The sequence below is a fragment of the Alternaria conjuncta genome (assembly GCF_024043145.1).
Source record: "Alternaria conjuncta strain BMP 0040 chromosome Unknown scaffold_10, whole genome shotgun sequence".
Taxonomy (NCBI): Eukaryota; Fungi; Ascomycota; class Dothideomycetes; order Pleosporales; family Pleosporaceae; genus Alternaria; species Alternaria conjuncta.
Window position 1 is genome coordinate 940,391 of NW_026250099.1, and position 16,509 is coordinate 956,899.

Sequence of the window (16,509 nt, forward strand, 5' to 3'; positions counted from 1 at the left end):
CGCCTCCTGGAATGTTGCTGATAGCAGTTGAGAAGACATCCGCCGCCTCATCTAGTTGTTCAAGCAGCGCTGCGGCCTCGCCTCTCTCCTTGGCCTTTTCGTAGGTCTTCTTGGCTTCGTTCTTCTCCTTGACTAGGCCGTAGATAGTACGCTCGCCGATCTGGCAGAAGAACTCGACAACGCTGACGCCATCGAACAGCGGAAAGGCATATCGGATCTCATCCAATGACTCGTTGGTCCGGTTCACGAAGGTCTGCATCAAGGTTGTGCGGGCGGCCGTGGAGATAATCGTCGTGTGGGCGTCGCCCTTGATCTGGGGGAGGTATGTTCGCTCCCGTGTTCCGGGATGGGAGATGTAACAACCGCACACGTGGCGCATCATTGCTGTTCTTGTTCTTGGTTTGATGAGTTGAAAGGTAAATTTGTTGGGGTATCTCAAGAAACAGCGCGCACGCTCCTGATATACTTGACCGTTCGGCTGCTGCCTGTTACAACCTTGGGTGGGGAAGTTCCTACCGCTGAAGTATGATAGGTCTCCAATGGTCGTGCCAAACTTCGAGCTCATGAGTCACAAACTGCGGGGGTCGTACCGTCGAAAGAGTCCGGATTATGGTGTTGAGAGCCCCGTAACTCGTTTGAAGCTGTTCCCATTGACGAGCCCTTCTCTTTTGGTAAGTACGTTACAGATAGTTCTTGTTTTGTTCGACCATTCGATATTTTCAAAGCTCGCAGAATGCGTCGCATCCCACAACCTGACAGCTACATGCCGCGTAACATCGTTGAGTTGTTAGTTTGTGCTGCGTTGTAGCCTCCACGGCTACCTGAACTAGGTAGTCAGGCATCCTAGATTCTGGGGGCGGCCCGGCGCAACCCTCAAGCAACGCGAGAGATGGCTGGAACAATGACTACTACATAGCGCGCGAAGATGAACACGGCCGCATTTTGTGATGTCGCGCGTGTAGATTGACGGAGGAGAAAGACGCCGAAGTGTCGCGTCGCCCGATTTCTCAGACACCAACTGTGTCATGACGTCAGGCATCATCGCACACTCTTGAAACCTCGCGTCTGGCCGCAATGATATATACGTCGCCCATTAATTTCTCTGGTACAGTCCTTCCAGCAATAATACCTCGCCAGCACAGACACGCAAGATGGGAATCCCAGGGTACGACGCGCTGGTGTATTACGCCACACCACCCAACAGCTACATCGGCACCACCATCTTCCTCTCCTACATCGTCGCGGCACTTTACGCGACCATCAAGATCAGCTACTCGCTCTACGCTCAATACACAGCCATATTCAACATTTCTAGCACGTCAAAAGATGAGAAGCTCAATGCAGCAAAGGCAGCACGAGCGCGCCACATCAAGATCTACGCGTTCCTCGCTTCGATCAGTTTCGCGACATTATCCTACCACATGCTCATGTTCCTGATCACGCACTATCTGGAATGGAACGGAGATAAAAGCAGGAGCTTTAGTAATGTCAGTGCGGATCAGGTGAAGAGGTGGATGTTAGAATCGACTTTATTCCAAGATTTCGCGCAGGATCTGGTCAAAGATGCGCCGAACGCGGTGTGGACGCAGGCTGCGATTCTGGCGACGTGGTTTTGGAATATCTATATGGCGCAAAAGGGTGGGTAACGTTCGATACACGCGTATGAGATGGTACTAATGCATATATAGCAAGAACGCGCAGATACGACACGTCGATGGTGCGCACGTACATCTTGCTTGGCCAGATCCTACCCATCTCCTTTACAGTTTCGCTGTTCCTAATCCAACTCCATCTCTCTTCTCCCGATATTGCAGTCGCAAAAGGAGCGCCTAAACCCGACATTACGACCGAACGTCGCAAGCCTACAGCAACGCTGCAGATCCCGAACATTCTTCTCAACGCTGCTCTACTCGCACTTCCAGCTCTACGATCCAACTCAGTCTTCAGCGGTCTACTTCTTGTTACTCGCGCTGTTTTGTTGCTTCCTCACTTTTCGGCAATGAGCTTGAGGGACGCAGATGTTGTCAAATGTATTACTGTGTCTGGTGGATTTGCGGTTGCGAATGCGGCGATGATGAGGAAGGATCTCACTCCTGGCAGCGTCGTGGGATCTTTAGTAAACGGCGGATACGCAGTGAAAGCTCTGGGATGGGACGCAGTACTGGGTCTGATAGTGTATGTTGTGTTGGGGTGGGGCGGAGGGGTCTGAATACACGACCGGTTGCCTTCTAGCTATCGATCAAGTGCCGCATTCATGCTATGAAATACCTTATACAAGCAAAGCCCTACGCAGGTTTGCAGACTACATCAAGATTTAAAACATGCAAAGTAGGTGAGCTGAAGCTGATGTAGGCTCTACGGTGTTCAATTCCTTCTTACTTTGACGCGGAAAGGTGAATCATAGGTTCCCTGCTGCATTATGCGGTGCCATGTTCAACTTTGCTTGGCGCATCGTTACCCCTTCCCTTCCTGTACCAACCCACTTTCGCACCTTCTGATGCCAAATGCTGAACCAATGGTGCTGTAGCTTCCTCCAGAAGCGGGAGAACGTCATCGTATATGAAGTGGACGATGAATCCCACCTTCATTCCCTTGAGGTGTTTGAGATGACGAAGGTACCACAAGGGTTCAAGCTGCTTGGCGTATTGAGCTTGAGTCTTGGTGCCACAGTCGAATTTAAGCTCGATTTGGATGCGGCGTATATGCTCCTTCGGGTCGCAACTAGTGATGAGGACGTCGTAGTTCAGTGTAGACTTGAGCTCGTGCATCACTGCCACCCGAAGCAGTTTGGTGCGGTATAAAGTCTCGGCTAACTCGATTCGGTAGGTCTCGTTGACGTGTTCGTATACTGCGAAATGTGGAATCTCATCGCCTTTGATGGTGCGTCTCTTGATACCGAGTTGCTCGGGGTTGCTGGTAAACTCCGCAAGATTCCAGTCCGTGGGGTTGTCGACCATAAGCACCTGATGCTGACGGTTGATACACCGGCTCTCGAGGATGTACGTGTAGATGATATCGCGGAGTTCCCGAGGTAGCTGGTGCACCATCTTCGAGGTGAGCTCTGAGCACCAGCCTGGGCTGGCGTCGTCACATACGAGTCTCAAGAACCTGTTGTATGTTAGTTCCCTTCCTTATGAATGTAACGACTTGTGTCTTACGACTGGTAGTGGACTCCTTTTGGGTACATTCGACGTTCCACATCGTTGCGCGACTCGGTGGCTGGCATCTTTGCTTCTGGAGCTTTTGTACTAGTTCACGTCGTTAGGTCCAAATTCATGATGATACCAGCCGCTACAGTTTCTCCAAAACGGAGAAAATGTATGCATGACTGGGATCATCATCGGCGTTGCGCCGTGGAGTCGATATGCTGAGCATACATTTTGTGCTTGTCGAGTAGAAGTGTTCTGCTTGTTTAGTAGGCTCAATCTCCTTCGTCACGGCAATTGTCAGTAGTCAGAGGTTCTGGTTTGCGGCAAAGGTGGACAAAAGCTCAACGACCGTTTGTGTGACAAAAGTCGTCAAGGGGGGTCAGTGCGTACCGAGCTGGCAGCTGTTTGCATCGTCTAGGCAACTAAGTCTCGAGTCACGTGTCTCTTCCGCGACAACTGTCCAGAGCGATTCGGAGGAGGAGAGTGGGTGCCGTTTGTTGAGCACCATATAGAGCGGTCAACATAATGGCTCAGACCGCCTTGTTGAGACGGAGTACTGCGCGACATACGTTTAACCACTCGAGGTAACTCTGCTCTTGGATAACAGACATTGCACGTATAGAGCGCTCCAATTCGTTACAATACTTCCTATCATGCGAGCAGTGACTTGAAGGCCTCGCTAATAGCCTTGAAGCCGTCAGGTTGTGACAGCGCCCAGTCACGCACCTTGTCAACACCCTCCAGATCCGACCACATATGATCACGCGAAGTAGTTCCATTCAGCACCACAACTCCCTGATCAACGACGAGAGCGTAAAGCGCGACTGGCAGACCAACATCCGCCGCCTGAGCCAACGCAGCGACCGGCTCGGATCTTATAAGAGAGGGATTGCCGGTCAAAGTCCAGAAGGACTGGTACATAATGTTGTGTTCGCGGCAGAAGGCGCGTAACGGTATATCATAGCGCGTCTGAGGGTAGAAGCGGTTCTGGACGACAGCCGGCTTGACTGTGGCGTTCTCTTGGATGGCCTGGAGAATGGGCAGGGTGACGTTTGAGATGCCGAGGGAGCGGATCTTGTCGGGCACATAAGACTCTAGTAGTTTCCACGCTTGAAGTGTTTGGTCAATGGTAGGCAGTGGAGAGTGCAGAAGTAGACAGTCAACGTATGAGACATTATCTGAGTCGTTGTATCGCAGATTCTTCAGCGAGGACGCGACGGATGTGTGTATTTGGGTGTCCAACGGCGCCTCAGGATCGTAGGGCATGTTGGTCAGATCTTGGCCGGCAGGCGTGGTATACTTTGTTTGTAACTGTGACGCATAAGCATCAACTAAAATTGGTCTTCGTCGAACCCACATATAGATGTCTGCGTTCAAGTGTACCCTCAGCAAACGCCTCACGAAGCGCTTCACCGACCAAAGGTTCCTGGTAATGCCGTGGTTGTGCAGCTGTGTCGACGCGACGAAAGCCTTGGGCGAGAGCTTCCTTGACTAGCCTCTTCGTTTGATCTTTCTTCCAAGCAGTACCGTAGATGAACGCAGGTTTATCATCGTAAAGACGCGATGTCTTTTGTTTCGCTGAAGCAGAGGCCATGTTGCGCGTGGTCGATGACGGAGGGACGTGGCAGTATTTCGAACAAGATAAAGGGGAAGAAGCAGTGAGTCTACGAGCAGATGATGGATTCAGACACCTGAATGTCATATCGCAAGCGCACTCACAGATGAATGTAGTTAGCTCATGTATCCACGTCGGAAGTGACGATGCAAGGTACCACGACGCTGACTAAGCCAGCAACGGTGACGCTTGCTATCTGACATGAGCCCCACCAATGTTCCGATCGGACCTCCATCATCCCGACCAGAAAGTGCTCGAAGTACCGCGCTCAACACTCCCTCTTCTCCAAATACTCCCTTTCTGACCTCTGTACTCAAATCGCAACCTACATCGACCCTACAAACATAACAAACATCATGGTCCGACCAGACAAACCCCGCGACCCCATCGCCGGTCCCGAAACACCACAACCACCCTTCCCAATAAAGCTCCGAGGCCCCGTAGTAAAAGGCTTCGGACGCGGAAGCAAAGAAGTACGATCTGATCCATTCTCTCCACCGTCATCCCAAGCTAACGTCACCAGCTAGGCATCCCCACGGCCAACATCCCGCTCTCCGGCCTCAGCATAGGCGGCCACGACGAACTCGAATCCGGCATCTACTACGGCTGGTGCACCCTCGACACGACCACAATCGCGCACTCCACCTCCTCTACCAGCGTCCCCAGCGCCACATCCGACACCTCCATCCCTACGCAATCCTCATCCCACGCCGTCCTCGACCTCGAATACTCCTCAGAAACGCCCACGCCCTCCACAATCTACCCCACCGTCCTCTCCATCGGCTACAACCCATACTACAAGAACAGCCAGCGCAGCATCGAGATCCACATCTTGCATAGCTTCGAGAAGGACTTTTATGGCGCGCAGCTTAGTCTTATGATATTGGGGTTTATACGGCCGGAGTATGATTATGTGAGTAAGGAGGCGTTGGTGGAGGATATTAGGGAGGACATTCGGGTTGCGCAGAGGAGTTTGGGGAGGGAGAGGTATGAGGTTTGGAAGAGGGATGAGTGGCTGAAGGGTGGGGAGGATGTTAAAGTGAATTGGAATCAGGAGGGGCAGAAGGATGGGGTGGGGATTGCGCAGATGATAAATTAGGTGGTGACAGGGGATGTTGGAGATGAGAGAATATGCCATGATGCGTATAACGATGGATGGTATCAATGGAACGGAACATTATTATCATACTGTTGTTCTAGCCGTGGAAAACATTGGTATCGCGCCTTTGGTGGCAGCTCGTCTACTCCGTTTACGCCTTCATGTGCGCCCTTGAACACCTGAAACAGATAACAAGAAGTAGCATACCAAGCACTACCTTCCATGATGCGCACGTCTCGTGAGACGACTCTGGTATCCATGCATATGCGCCAATTTTCCAAGCAAACCAAAACCATAAAAGCACTTTTTTACTGCCGCCATGACATGATCGTAGAAACTCGAAGTTCATCATCCATATTCAGGCAATCCATCGTTGGGGATGCAACAAGAGCTGCGTTCTTGTTCAAACTTGTCCCGCTCACTGCAGGCCTTTGTCAAGAACAGGCATGACCTAAAACTCATTAGCGCTTGACCCTTACACAATACCAGAGTTGAACTTACACTCATACATACAAGCACAGGCATATCAAACATATCGCGCTTAATATGCCACCAGATCATACAATCCACCATACCATTCTTCGCGCCAAGCCGTTGCATGGCACTCTCACCCTCCACCTTGACAAGCGGATCGACCTTGACATCAGCACCAGCATTCGCATTCTTCATTTCCTGGATGCGATCCATGTCTGCCTTGGTCTGGTATCTGAGCATGTTGACGCGTTGAGAAGCGTAGCCGTGAGGGTCCTGGTAGCACAGTTCGGAGAAGTGCTGGAGGAACTCAAGGGCGGACTTAGGGTCCATGAGCTCGATGATGTTGACGCTTGGTGTGGTCTCGGAGTCTTGCGCGGTGAGGTTGGGTGTCGTGTTTTGGGTTGAGGCGGTGTCGCTTTCGCTTGTGTCGCGGTTCGTGCCCGTGTTGACGTTGAGATTCGGCTCGTGGCCGAGGAGAACTTGGTCTTTCCAGCCCGTGAGAATGGTAAACTCCTTGTTGATGCCGACAATCTCGCCTGAGCGACGACATATCAAGAAGGGTGTACCGACTTCCGCAAAATGATCTTGCAGTGTCATGACCTGACGCTGGAGACCCATTTCCTGATGGATCAAGTCGTCCCTGTTTAGCTCTTCCCGCACTTGTAGCAATACAGGTCGGTAGTTTTGAAGATACTGTTGTGCCTTGGCGACCCAAGGCCTCGAGTAGTTCTTGTCGATCAGCTGGTAAAGCCTGTGGTAGCCCTTGACGTAGTCGTATGGCTTAGTAACTCCTTGGTAGATGCTCTTGGTATCGCGTTGACGCTTGCGCACGCCATTAGAGTGTATCGGCTGGAGTGCCGTGGTCGAAGGTCTGTTTTCGTGTTGTGACCGACTAACAGCCGGCGAACGCTGCGCATGCGTTCGGTTTGTGTTGGCGAAGAACGCTGCGGTCGCCAGTGGATTGTCACCCTCGAAAGTAGACGCATCCGTAGAGGCTGGGCTTGCTGTGTGGCTCGCAGGCCCTTGGCCGATAACGAATGCGTGAGGACCACTGAGGCTGTCGTTTCGAAGACTGTGGTGATCGTGGCCAGCGGTATTTGGCGTGTGAACATGCATGCTCCCTTGCCGCGAATGTGCGTCTTGCCACTCGCCTGCTGGGAGTCCGTTCGCATTGTATGCCATAGCGGTTGCCGCGTTGTTCTGGTCCGCGTAAGTTGAGGGCATCTGTGCGTTGTACATATTCACAGCTCCGTTCATGTTCATCATCGCATTATCGTGAGGTGTGTCCACTGCGCCTGATGACATGTGACCAAGCATGCCAAATTCCAGCGCTCCGTAATGGTTTCCGAAATTGAGGCTCGAGATGTCGAAATTGAACAGTGCGGGGTCACTTGGGTCGAACAAAGATCCAAACTGCTGCAATTGGCCCTGCTGATTTTGAGACATGGGGTTTGGTGCGTTTTGTACTGGGCCGTGGTGTGTCTGGTTGAACGGAGGTGATATTGGCGACTGCTGATTGCTGAAGGCGTGACCGTCTTGAGCCACAGGCATTTGCCCTGGTATCGAATTGGGCGGGTAGAATGCCGCTGGCTGGGCTTGGTTGTACATGTTGCTCTGCGGAGAGACCGAGACTGGTTGTGTGTCGTGACTCGGTATTGGTGTTGGGCGGTTGCCGTTCATATACGGGTAGTGACCGCCGACACCAGGCATGAGTGCTCCATCTGGCGCATCGTGGAGATACTTGGCCTTTTTGCGCACGCCGTCCATGCAATGATCTTGGAGGCCGCGCTTGATGCAGCGATTGCATGGTCTCTCGTCGCCTAGAAGCTGTCAGTCCCGCCATTGAATGCGATGACTTATAATCAATACTCACCACATGTCAGATGGGCTCGCTGGCAGGCAAAGCACGCTCTCCGCGCCTTCTTCCTCCGCGGTCTCAGAGGGTCTTTTGCATTGGGCTTTCCATTGGTAGGCTTCTGGCTGGAATCGCCGTCGCCAGACTGGCGGTCTGTAGTCTGTTCAGCAGCCATGTCGTCGTCCAAGTCGCTCCTGTACTCGGGCGAAGGAGAGGCATCTTGGGCGTCTGGGGTGGTCATGATATCCCCTCTACTGGCGCAGGCACTCGGCCAAGCACGGACGGTCGCTGCGGTGGACGGAGGCGCTGGGGAGAGAGCCTAGTGCTGCGTGTAGCCGTGAATGGTGATCTTGGGGTGTTCCCAGCAAAACGGTTCAGCCAATGTGTCTGGGGTGCACGGCTTGAGGCGTTCCAGCTGCGTGTTTTAGAGTGCGATCACGCGTGCGCTGGCTGCTTGAACGGGCGCTGCCGTGGCACTCTGACAGGTCCAATGACGAGCTATGCAGGGGACCCAGAGAGTGAAGGGCTCTCAATCCGGCGGACAGGTATGGGACAGAGCTATTGTGGTACGGGGCCGGGGTCCATGTAATCGAGGGAGCATTCCAGGAGCACACAGAACCATGTTTGATAGCGAGATGCTACCGAGACGCGCTGCCCATGCTGCTGGGAGTCGAGTGTGGTTCTACAAGCGGTGCCGGGGTTCGTTCAGTGAGCCCGCGGGAGGTGAGAGCAGCAGCGTGGCAGTCACGGGTGCGGCGTCGCGTCGAGCGCGGAAGGCGCGACACGATAGGGCAGTGGGGTGATACAGCGCGTGCAGTCACGGTCAGCGCTGGGGCAGGTGCGATGGGCGATAGCGATGTCGATGGCGATGGGCGATGGGAGATGATCGTCTGGGGAGGCCGGCTGCGAGTCGCGACGGAGCGCGCGGTCGAGGCGATGGAGGCGCTGCTGGGCTTGACGAGCGGCCAGGGCACTTGCAGCGCTGTGTGCAGTTGAGAGTGGGCTCGCGGCGTCGGGCGCTGGTCGTGTGCGGTATATTGGAGCTCGCTGCAAGATGCGCGCAGATGCGATTCCCCGCAATTGGCTGTTCGAGGTTTGCTGGAAGGTGCAGCCCACGCAGCTGCCTCGGTCCCTGTCGACCGGTAAGCCGCTTGCTTGGCCGGCCGCTAGCCCGCAGTCACGCACTTCTGCTTCACTATTTGACGTCGCTAGCCCTTCAGCCACTCTGGGGCTGCTGTCTGCCACATGATCGTCGTCAATACATAGGTGGATCGTGGTCAGTCCATCTTTGCAGATTGGGCACCCTGCTGCAGACGGCCCTGCCCAGTCACTCGCAATTCCCACCGCGACACCTCATGCCACACAGCGCATCCCCAAAAAGCAAGCAGCCGGCATGCCCAAAGTGCCTCAAACTCGGCTATGAGGCATGCATGCAGTGTGGGATGCGAGGCCTTGGCGTTGGTTCTCACTGGCGTATCCCCAGCCTATGGGCGCGCTCGTATCACCAACTATCATCACTCGCTACGCTTCGCGAGCGCTGTGTGCCCTCACTGTCTCCCTCACCGTGTCTCTGGCCTGCCGACCACGTTTCCTCGCACGCCGGTGCACCGCCCCCGGCAACGGTACCATCCGCAGCCGCTTTCGTCTCTTGTGCATCCGTTGTCCCTCGAGCTGGCGTGGCCGCCCTCGTGGCGCTCATGTTCCGTCGCACAAGGGCCCGGCCATCCTGCTTCATGTGGTCTCACGTGTGGGCGCAAATTCCTTGATTCAATAAAATTCTTTCGCATCAAACTGCCGTGTCACTCGCTATTATTAGTCCTCTTCCAGTCAAGTCTGCCACATGCCCTCGCGTCGCTTCCATGCCCACTATGCTGATGCATACCGACTGCCTCCCCTGAGCCGCTTGCCATATCGAAAGAACAAGATTGGAAATCTGCAACAATATACGTTAGTGGTTCCCACGACCATTCTCTTGGGTCTCTTACGGTGCCATGGCCAGCGCAAGGAACGCAAGTAGAGTAGTTGCCCACTGGTAGCCGAGATCTTTTCCAAATCAGTGACCGCTCTTTCATCATGGTGTGCCGTCCTAGGGACTTACTGTTGTACATCTGAACACCAAATAGTCTATGTCGTTAATTAGTAATGAAGTCTGCCCCAACGTTGGTGCTAGCTTACGGGAAAGCCGCAGCAAAGTACGACCGCGCGAAGCTGTTGGCCGCGAGAGCCGATGCAGCGTAGACAGGGTACTGTTCGGCGAGGTCACTATCTCTGTACCCAAGAGCCTGGTCCGACTTCGGTGCGTGGTGGGACTTACAGCTTCCACCAAGAATGTAAAGACCCCTGAGTAGACCCAGATGACGCTACGTCACGGAATACGGTCAGTGAGCTGTTCATCGACGACACCTGAAGCGTCTAAAAGAAGAAAACCTACCCAAGGCCAAATACTGCTGAAAAGATAATTGGAACTGCAGTGTCATGGTCAGTTATTATTGCGACTGGACGATATGCACGATGATGTCGTACCTATCCAGTGAACCTGCGGAAGCCGGGATGTTAGCCATGGAATCTTCCATGCCAGTAGAATTCTAAACTTACTGAGGAGTATGTCGTCCACCCAAACCCTGCATACGTGTGATTAGAAGCTTGTTCGAGGCGAGGCCATGCAGTGGCTTACCAAAGAGTGCGACAGGGACGACCCAGGCCCCAACAATAGTCGAAGGGAGCCGAAACTCAGGTTCCGAACCTCCGGGCTCGCCTCCTTGCTCCTCGCGTTGCTGCACGAGCCTGCCGTATGTCCTCCTCCAGAGAGGGTCCGTGGAGACACCCGCGAGCATGCCAACCAACAGACCCAAGAATGCGAGTCCAACCTGGGAGATGCTGAAGCCATGGTTGTTGCCGAATACGAGAGGAAAGGCGCCAAAGAAGAGGTATAAGATACCCAACAAGATTGCCGACAAGATGCAAAGACTCAAGCACTAGATCACAACAGTCAGTCCACCAATCACCTCCTCACTAAGCGCGGAGACCCACCATAGGCTCGAAGAATAGAAGTTGAAACGGGCGGATGCATGACCACAGCACGGTTTTGGCGATAGATCTGTCCATCTTCTCAATGGGCGCTATCCACTCTGGGTTGCCGGTTTCTTTTCGCAGTCGAATCGCCTTTCCACGGAGCAAAACGGGGTGGTACGTCTCAGGCACGAAAAGAACGATTAGGCAAAGCTACGAGACTAGCATTAGTCTCTGGTACACATGGTGTGCAGCACAACCTTACCTGAACTCCAGACCAGATGATGAGAACATAGAAACACCTGGTTGCGTGTCAACAAATCGCCGATTTCTCTGCAAGAGCTGATCGACGGCACTCTCGTAACGAGTATCAGGGGTAGATGCTGCCAGCCCGGCCAACGCCATCGCAGCTGCAGGTGCAGTGTCGCAAGGTGGGGATAGTGGGCCTGGAATAAGCACTTACCATCTCCATGTAGTATTTTCCACGATGAAGCCTCCTATCAGAGGACCGACCTCTGGCCCAACGAACGGGCTGGCTGTGTAGACCATCATAGGTGCAGATAGCTCCTACACTTACGTCAGATATAGACGGCTAGCGAGCATCGAATGTACTGACGTGTTTCCCGAACATGTCACCAACAGTCCCTCCAGCAACACTGAGGAAGGCTGAGCCAGCTAGGCCGTCCAAGAAGCGCGCAACCAACATTGTCTGGATGTTCTGTGCCACGGCGCATGGTATCATCCAGATGAGGAAGAATGTGAACGAGCAGATGTAGATTGGCCTTCGACCGTAGAACTGGACCATGTCAGTCGATCACGGGTACGCGAAGTGCCGTTAATTCCCGGCAGCTGTACGCACCTCCGAGAGTGGACTTAGAATCATCGGTCCTGCGCCGAGTCCCGCAACAAACATAGATAGACCAAGCGTGCACACTAGGCGCGAGGCCCCAAACTCAGGCTCCAGCTGACTATACGTCGACGTATATAGCGATGAGGTGCATGTCCTACATTTAGCAATCGTTAGTTTGTGCGCGTGCAACGGTTCGTATATGGAGTTGATGACGTACACGCATAGTGAACTACTGGCGCATATCAACACGATGAGCCATCTTCGTAGTTTGCCCATGCTGCGTGGATTCTCTGGGTCGGCGTCACCATCCCAGGTCACGAGGTACGGTTGCTCTGTTACAGGGCCGGGTCGGGAGTCGCTTGGGCCTTTGGCATTGGCTTCTGCGTCGAGGCATGTGTAGCCATCTCCTCCAGCTCTCGAGTGATGCGATCTGACGGCCTTCAGACTCCTTCCGTCTTGCGAACGTCTGCTCTGGCTGCGGCCTCTTTCAGCTGTTGCGTCATTTAGCTCCTTCGTTGGGGACTGCGTAGCTCCGCCGTATCCAACATCTTGCTCTTCGTCGATGTCGGCAGCAGATACTCCTCTCTTCTCGAACTCGCTTGACGCGCTGTCTTCATGTTGTTCGCGTGCCGAGCCAAAGCTCGTTCTTTCTTTCGACTCCATTCTGATGAGTATCGCCGTCGCTCTGGGTGTTGGAATGAAACGCAAGGTCCGACGAGTACCAAAATCACCAACGACACGCCAATCTTTCAGAAACTGCTCCACTCTAGAAACGACTAGTTGCCGCTCGGATATAACTCGCTAAGGTTCTCAAAGACCCCCTGATGACAAACCCTGGTTATGCGAAGCGATGCAGGTCCAACAGGCGCAGGAATGAAGTGGGAAAACCGCGGCACAAAGGGATACTGTATACTCTAGAAGCAGACATCGCGCTTCGACTAAGCTTTCAAACCGCGCCGCGGCGATCGGCCCAAAGGCTCTGGGGCCACTCGTGCGCAGAGTGGGGTGGCGTCTTCCTGCCATAACGGCGCCAGTCTGTCTAGATTGCTGGGGTGCGTATGTGCGTCATCCGGCTAAGACATCTGCTAGGGTTCTGACATGAACATGTTGATCAGCATGCTGGTATGTAATGCGGATTTAACGCGCGAGTGCCGTCGATAGATTCCATGGCAGACGCACACATCGATCTGGAGATACAACACCGTCGTCATTCGTGAGCGGCCTTCCGACGGTACTTCCGACAGTGCTTCCGACGATGCGATTCATGTCTTCGCCCTTGAATTGCCGCGATCGGCGCAAGACCTGCCGATGCAAAAGACTAGCGGGCCGTAATTAGCAAAACCATCCGTTCGGAAAAGCATTTGCCCTGGTCCTTGGCAACTGCTCTGTAAGAACGTCTTTCCACCTCATGTTCCTAATTCCAGCGATTCGCACAAGGACACAAACCATACCTTCGCGTTGTAATCAGTTGGAGCCACCGATCGTGTTGGAGTTGTTGTGCAACTAGCTCGCAAGGGCGCACCTGCCCACCACGATTGCCACTAACTCCAATCCCCGAGACCACGAGGCAATGATCTCTGGCTTTGAAAGCAGAACGCAACATATACGCTTTGTAACAGTTTATCTGCTTATCTAAGTGTGGTGTTTTCAGTGTAGAGATGACATCAGATGTAAGCTTCTGACATACATATTCGGACTGCCGCAATAACAGCGCCACGTGGGAAATGCACTAGGGGAGATGACGGGCGTTGGAAAAGAAAAAGAAAGCATGAAGCCCTTCTTCCAGACGTTTCTAGGTAGCGCCTTGAGCGCGCAAATAATACGCGAGTACGCCGCCGATGGGATGGCTGATGCATGTCTCTCTGTATTTGTCGTGGATGCCGATGTGGTGGAAGGGCATTGCGCATTCGATACATGTGTAGTAGTCCGCCTAAGTGATATCAGGTAAGCCATCAAATCTTGATCACTGATTCAATGCGCCCCATAGTGGCTCTTCTTATCAATCGGTCTCAGTACAGAATAGGGCTGCATTGACTGGAAAGCCGAACATGACGAGTTGAGCGATGCGGCGGTGATGATTTGCTCGGGTTATTCGAATCGGAACTATGCGAATTAAAACTACATCCATACGTCATGTTAATGATACTATCACAAGGCTGGAGTTTTGAAGGGGATCTCGGGGTTCCCAGCTGTACCTAGGTACCTAAGAGGTTCAATGCTCGCAGCCCATGAGGTGGTTGTGCATTCAGGACATCAAGCAGACCTCGGGATAGAGCAGTGTCTATCCATGCATGTCTTGTTAGACGATTCTCCTCATCCTATGTTCTACTAACATGCATGACGTGCACTGAGTTTACCGACCGTGATTGTAATCACTCTTGTTCGATGGAATATTTGATGCTCGTTCGAGTGATGCGCATTTGAGATGTACACAGCGATGCACAATAGAAGACACTCCACAGCATGTAGTCATACAAGCACAATGTTAGCTAGACAAAATCTCCAAAACGTCGCCTTCCACGAGAATGCGTGAAATCTAGAATGTGTATCACAGCTGGCAACGTATGCTTCCCCAGCCCATAGATCGTGACAATCAAACTCCATGATGCAGCCCTATTCCTGCCATACAACCATACTCCCCTTCCCCATGCCCATAATCGTGCCTCCATCGTGAACCACTCCTGCCACGAACCATTAGGCCCTTCTTCCCCAACGCGTGCCACTTGCCATCTGAACAGCCCCCATGCCATCTAAACGAGCAGCCACCCTCAGTGCCATAGCAAGCGCATCTGAACACTGGCAAGAAGCCCGCCGTCTCAAGCCCCCCTACAAAACCCCGTCCTCGCTCCCATCACCACCTTTTCTCCTTCATCCCACTTGCATTCGTTTTCGCCCTTTCCTTTCCTTTCCTTGCACAGTGCACGGTGACATGCTAACATGAGGGCTCCTGAGGGATAGCATGAGGGCTACTGAGGGATACCACCCGCTCCTTGGCCTTCGTGGTCTAAAGATAGGATATTTGCGCTACGATGCTCTTCCATAGCATACGTGGTCATCAGGGTCGGGCAGATCAAAGACCCTATCGCAGCTTTTGGACCCAGAGTGTCTTCGGATGCATTGACGGTGTTCCAGTTGTTTCTGAAGGTGACATTTCTCTTGGGTGTTCAGATTAGTGCGAGAGCGCGAAATGGCATCTTTCTTTCCAATCTTGCTCATTCCCCTTCTCTGTGATGATGTGATGATGTGATGTGACTTCCTTGCCTTTGTCTTTTTCTTTGCTGGTGATCCGGGGTCCGCTAATGCTGTGTGTTGGTGACTGACGGATTGTGGGTTGGGTAATCGCTCTTGCGTTCTAGAAAAGACTAGTACGGCAACGATGACGCATGCGGTACGCATGGTCGCCGCCGCCAAGGCGACCTCGGGATGCAACAAGAAGGTGAGCATGCTTAACATGGATTGGATGCTAAGATTTTGGCGTGTGATAAGACTTCGATGAGTATAACATAGCCTATTGGAGTGCGCAGTGCGTAGATGTAAATGCTGTGTATGATGGTCGATTTGACTGGGTCGTCGCTTTGCGCCATCGCAGTGCCAACGGAAGAAGTGGATCATTGCTATGCCATGGTATCACGGCCCGTGTTACGATACGATGCATTTGAGCGTTCATACCATGGTTATACCGCCCCACACCCAGCATTCAGGAATATAAAAAGCCCTTGCATCCCCGCCTTCACCTTTCCTATCAAACAGAGTTATCCTATCCTTCGGTGGCAGAACACCGAAAAAAATCTTCCTTCTGTCAAACCCCCATATGCCTGAGCAGCCACAGCCACCAAGAAACACACTACTCAAAGCCCCTTTCTTACTTGGTTAGAATGCGTGGTTCTGGTTAAGTGTCCTTGAGGGACTCGAACTCAACAGGCCGACAGTTCATCGGAGGCGGTGATGATAACGACAGATGGACAGGCATCTCTCCAAGGAGGGGATCCACACGTCCGAAGCTGAAAATATCTGAGCCTCGAAAAACATATTAGGGAGGTTGGGAGGGGAGTCGGCGGGAGTGTTTTATAGTGGGTGCGGCGAAGCTGGGAATGGGTGGGATTTGGGTTGCGGGTTGCCGCATTCATGCTGTTGAATGTTGATAAGTTAATATGGCACAAGACAATGTATACCTCAACCTTAAAAAAGATTTTTGAACAATGTTCTTGCAGAATGCGACACGAAACGTAGTAAAGTCACTCACAAGAAGTAGCATAGCAAGGAAAACAGTTCATTTGATCGAATCTCGTTACAACCACCGCGTCCAGCGCGTATATCCTAGCAATAAGGACCCGGAGTAGGTTCCCAGTAATGGCTATCCAAACATTCCTCACGACCGCACGCCTCGTAGCCATGCGTCATGATCCGATTGAAGGTGCCGCGGCGCTGGAAGCAGTGTCTGCACAGCGCGTTCCTCTT

The 16,509-nt window shown here is 52.9% G+C and overlaps 6 protein-coding genes across 6 annotated transcripts; 2 read left to right on the plus strand and 4 right to left on the minus strand.

The window, feature by feature from the left end:
* Positions 1-1,151: 1,151 nt before the first annotated feature.
* Positions 1,152-2,318, plus strand: J4E85_007377 (uncharacterized protein; the record flags this gene model as incomplete). The annotated part of the gene is made up of 3 exons (XM_051471609.1): positions 1,152-1,638; positions 1,689-2,175; positions 2,294-2,318. 3 exons carry the CDS (start codon positions 1,152-1,154, stop codon positions 2,316-2,318), a joined length of 999 nt encoding a protein of 332 aa, XP_051324683.1.
* A 99-nt stretch (positions 2,319-2,417) lies between these two features.
* Positions 2,418-3,047, minus strand: J4E85_007378 (uncharacterized protein; the record flags this gene model as incomplete). The annotated part of the gene is made up of 1 exon (XM_051471610.1): positions 2,418-3,047. The coding sequence occupies one exon, from the start codon at positions 3,045-3,047 to the stop codon at positions 2,418-2,420; it is 630 nt and encodes a 209-aa protein (XP_051324684.1).
* Positions 3,048-3,800: 753 nt separating this feature from the next.
* Positions 3,801-4,743, minus strand: J4E85_007379 (uncharacterized protein; the record flags this gene model as incomplete). The annotated part of the gene is made up of 2 exons (XM_051471611.1): positions 3,801-4,460; positions 4,507-4,743. The coding sequence occupies 2 exons, from the start codon at positions 4,741-4,743 to the stop codon at positions 3,801-3,803; spliced, it is 897 nt and encodes a 298-aa protein (XP_051324685.1).
* Positions 4,744-5,120: 377 nt separating this feature from the next.
* J4E85_007380 (uncharacterized protein) lies at positions 5,121-5,863 on the plus strand (the record flags this gene model as incomplete). The annotated part of the gene is made up of 2 exons (XM_051471612.1): positions 5,121-5,237; positions 5,288-5,863. 2 exons carry the CDS (start codon positions 5,121-5,123, stop codon positions 5,861-5,863), a joined length of 693 nt encoding a protein of 230 aa, XP_051324686.1.
* A 418-nt stretch (positions 5,864-6,281) lies between these two features.
* J4E85_007381 (uncharacterized protein) lies at positions 6,282-8,433 on the minus strand (the record flags this gene model as incomplete). The annotated part of the gene is made up of 3 exons (XM_051471613.1): positions 6,282-6,314; positions 6,365-8,157; positions 8,211-8,433. The coding sequence occupies 3 exons, from the start codon at positions 8,431-8,433 to the stop codon at positions 6,282-6,284; spliced, it is 2,049 nt and encodes a 682-aa protein (XP_051324687.1).
* Positions 8,434-10,173: 1,740 nt separating this feature from the next.
* On the minus strand, positions 10,174-12,714 carry J4E85_007382 (uncharacterized protein; the record flags this gene model as incomplete). Its single annotated transcript, XM_051471614.1, has 14 exons — positions 10,174-10,235; positions 10,291-10,316; positions 10,368-10,438; positions 10,507-10,552; positions 10,624-10,657; positions 10,716-10,728; positions 10,788-10,813; positions 10,867-11,167; positions 11,223-11,414; positions 11,467-11,503; positions 11,665-11,768; positions 11,818-11,997; positions 12,061-12,205; positions 12,269-12,714. 14 exons carry the CDS (start codon positions 12,712-12,714, stop codon positions 10,174-10,176), a joined length of 1,683 nt encoding a protein of 560 aa, XP_051324688.1.
* Positions 12,715-16,509: the final 3,795 nt, after the last annotated feature.